Source organism: Trachymyrmex septentrionalis, unplaced genomic scaffold (assembly GCF_001594115.1).
Source record: "Trachymyrmex septentrionalis isolate Tsep2-gDNA-1 unplaced genomic scaffold, Tsep1.0 scaffold17, whole genome shotgun sequence".
Lineage (NCBI taxonomy): Eukaryota > Metazoa > Arthropoda > Insecta > Hymenoptera > Formicidae > Trachymyrmex > Trachymyrmex septentrionalis.
Genome location: NW_017304864.1, coordinates 980,140 through 982,484, shown reverse-complemented (window position 1 = coordinate 982,484; position 2,345 = coordinate 980,140). Strand labels below are relative to the sequence as shown.

Here is a 2,345-nt window from a genome sequence, read left to right as displayed (position 1 = left end):
AAACAAAGATTTCTATAATTTAAAAAAATAATGTTTGTGTGTGTGTGTGTTTTGATACGAGTTATATTTATTTAAAGATACATATGTATACACTGAAAAAAATTTATAATTAACAATTAGTAAGATTCTGATTACATCAATCAAAAATTGCGATCATTATAATTAGACATCTGGTTATCTCGATTAGAATTATAATAGATTTAACTATAAAATTCTGATTTGTCTATTTTCCACGAGAATTCCAATTAATGCAACCAGATTCTTTTTCCAATATACATATATTCTTCGATTAGCTTTAATAGCATCGTTATTGAACGAATCATTTGTACTAGAAATAATATTTTAATAAATAAGAAATTTATTAAATAAAAAATGAAACGATACAACAAACATAATTATTAGTACGTAGAGGTAGAAAACTAATGAAAATCGTAAAAAATTAATTATACGTTCTCTAACAAAAATGAGTAAATAAATCGTAAATTAATGAATAAACATTATCTAACAAAGAGAAATGTAACTATGTGCAACTTATTATCCCCATATTACAACTGAATCAAAAAGTTATTAAGTTTAATATGAAGAAAATTATGATATATAAAATATGTCATATATCTTGAATTATAATTATATACACAACACTATACATGTATCGCGTAATTTTTTTAGTACTTATATAAAGTAACAATGTGTTTTGTATTTTTTACAGGATGAAAAGAACCAAATACTTACGACCAACGCGTGGTTGAAACTGGTGAGTGCAATCAAATCTTTTTGTCTTTTCCTTGTTCAACTAATTCGTATAAGAAGAAATTGTTTATGTAATTTATTTAAAATTTTAAGGCTCGAATATTTTAAAAATCTTTAAAAGGAGATTTCATAAAAATTAGGCAACAGATATAGAACATAATGTTATTTATTTGCATGACATTTATTTTTTTGTAAAATCGTTTATTTGAAATTCTTGCTGAGTAAAAGCCTCTTTGATAAAAGTTTGTATACTTGACAGAAGAGAAAAGTACTGTAATGGATGTTATCCATTACCAATGTTTACGGCTGGTGTGTTTGTACCTGTAATGATTGTTCGGTAAAATAAATATAAGAATTAATCTTAGTCGACAAAGAGCAAGTTTCTAAGCTTTTGGAAAAGATACGTTTTCTCAATTAAGCAACTACATATACGCGAATATATTGTTACGTAAACGATAAATAGGGTTACGTGCACAGATTCTTTTGTGCATCTTCTTGTAGCTTCATGTTACGTTGGAGCAAATGACACATTGAAAATACGTCCGCGGTAATTCTCTCAGCGAAATAGCCAGTTAACAGAAAATCAATAACTACACCGGTTACTTTTCCATCGCCTGCGGTCTTCCCATTTACGAGAATGCGTTGTAATATCGCTGATAAAAAATACATCAGTCGTCGCAACGTGCATGAAAGGGAAAAAATTTAAGTGGATATATCCGGTTAGGCTTAATAATTATATTCTAAATGCAATTCGCATAAAATATAAAAAATTAACTTTTTGTAATGAAATTTTTAAGAAATATTTAATTGAGCGATTTTGTCAGAAATGTTTTATTTCATTTATGAGTCAAATTGATGACTTGTAAGTCAAATTGGAAGAATTTTATTGAAATTTTTTGTCGTGTTTGTACCTGCAGCTGCATTTATCATTTTAAAGTTCTCAAATTAATGTTTTAAAGTTTAATTTTAATTCTAATATGTTAATATTAAATAACATATTTAATTTTTATATGGTATTATGCTTAATGTAAAATACAGAAAAATACGATAGTCAACGTTATTATTTTATTTATATTAATTATAAAAACTGTACGTAAGCGGAACAATCGTTATTAATATTTTAGGATTAAATTCATGACAGTTGGAGAATTGATTTCCGCGTGCTTGCGTCACTTTTATGCATAAATAATTCGTATACGGCAGATCGATTCACAGATTCTTTCGCTATATTACCAATCGGATCGTGTGAGTGAGCAATCAGTAGATCAGAAACTCGAGAATGCAGCGGCTGCTATTGTCGTTTCGTCTTCTTATGCATTGACTGCTTCTTAGGCGAGCATCCGCGCCAGACAACCTCTCTTCTTCTTTATCTTCCTAAAAAGGTGTGCCGTATTTCCTTTGGGTGCAAAAAAAAAGGCAAAGTCACAGCATGGAAGTAAGAATGTGAGAACAGGCGGGTTAAAAGAGGGTGCTGTAGGGTAGATAAGGACGCGATAGAGGTGAGTTCGAGAAAATCGAGAAAGCAGAAAGATGCACTCTGAAATCGCGATCCCCTATTTTTCCGTCCCTTCGCTTCGCCCTTTTTCCTATACTTA

The 2,345-nt window shown here is 29.6% G+C and overlaps 1 protein-coding gene across 2 annotated transcripts in view; it reads left to right on the top strand.

The window, feature by feature from the left end:
• The window catches only part of LOC108746404 (neuronal acetylcholine receptor subunit alpha-7), a 255,845-nt gene that overhangs the window by 85,905 nt on the left and 167,595 nt on the right, over positions 1 to 2,345 (top strand). For both annotated transcript variants that reach the window (XM_018483143.1, XM_018483144.1), the window contains exon 4: positions 710 to 754. In XM_018483143.1, coding sequence (XP_018338645.1) covers positions 710 to 754 — 45 coding nt within the window. The remainder of the gene's footprint in view (positions 1 to 709; positions 755 to 2,345) is intronic.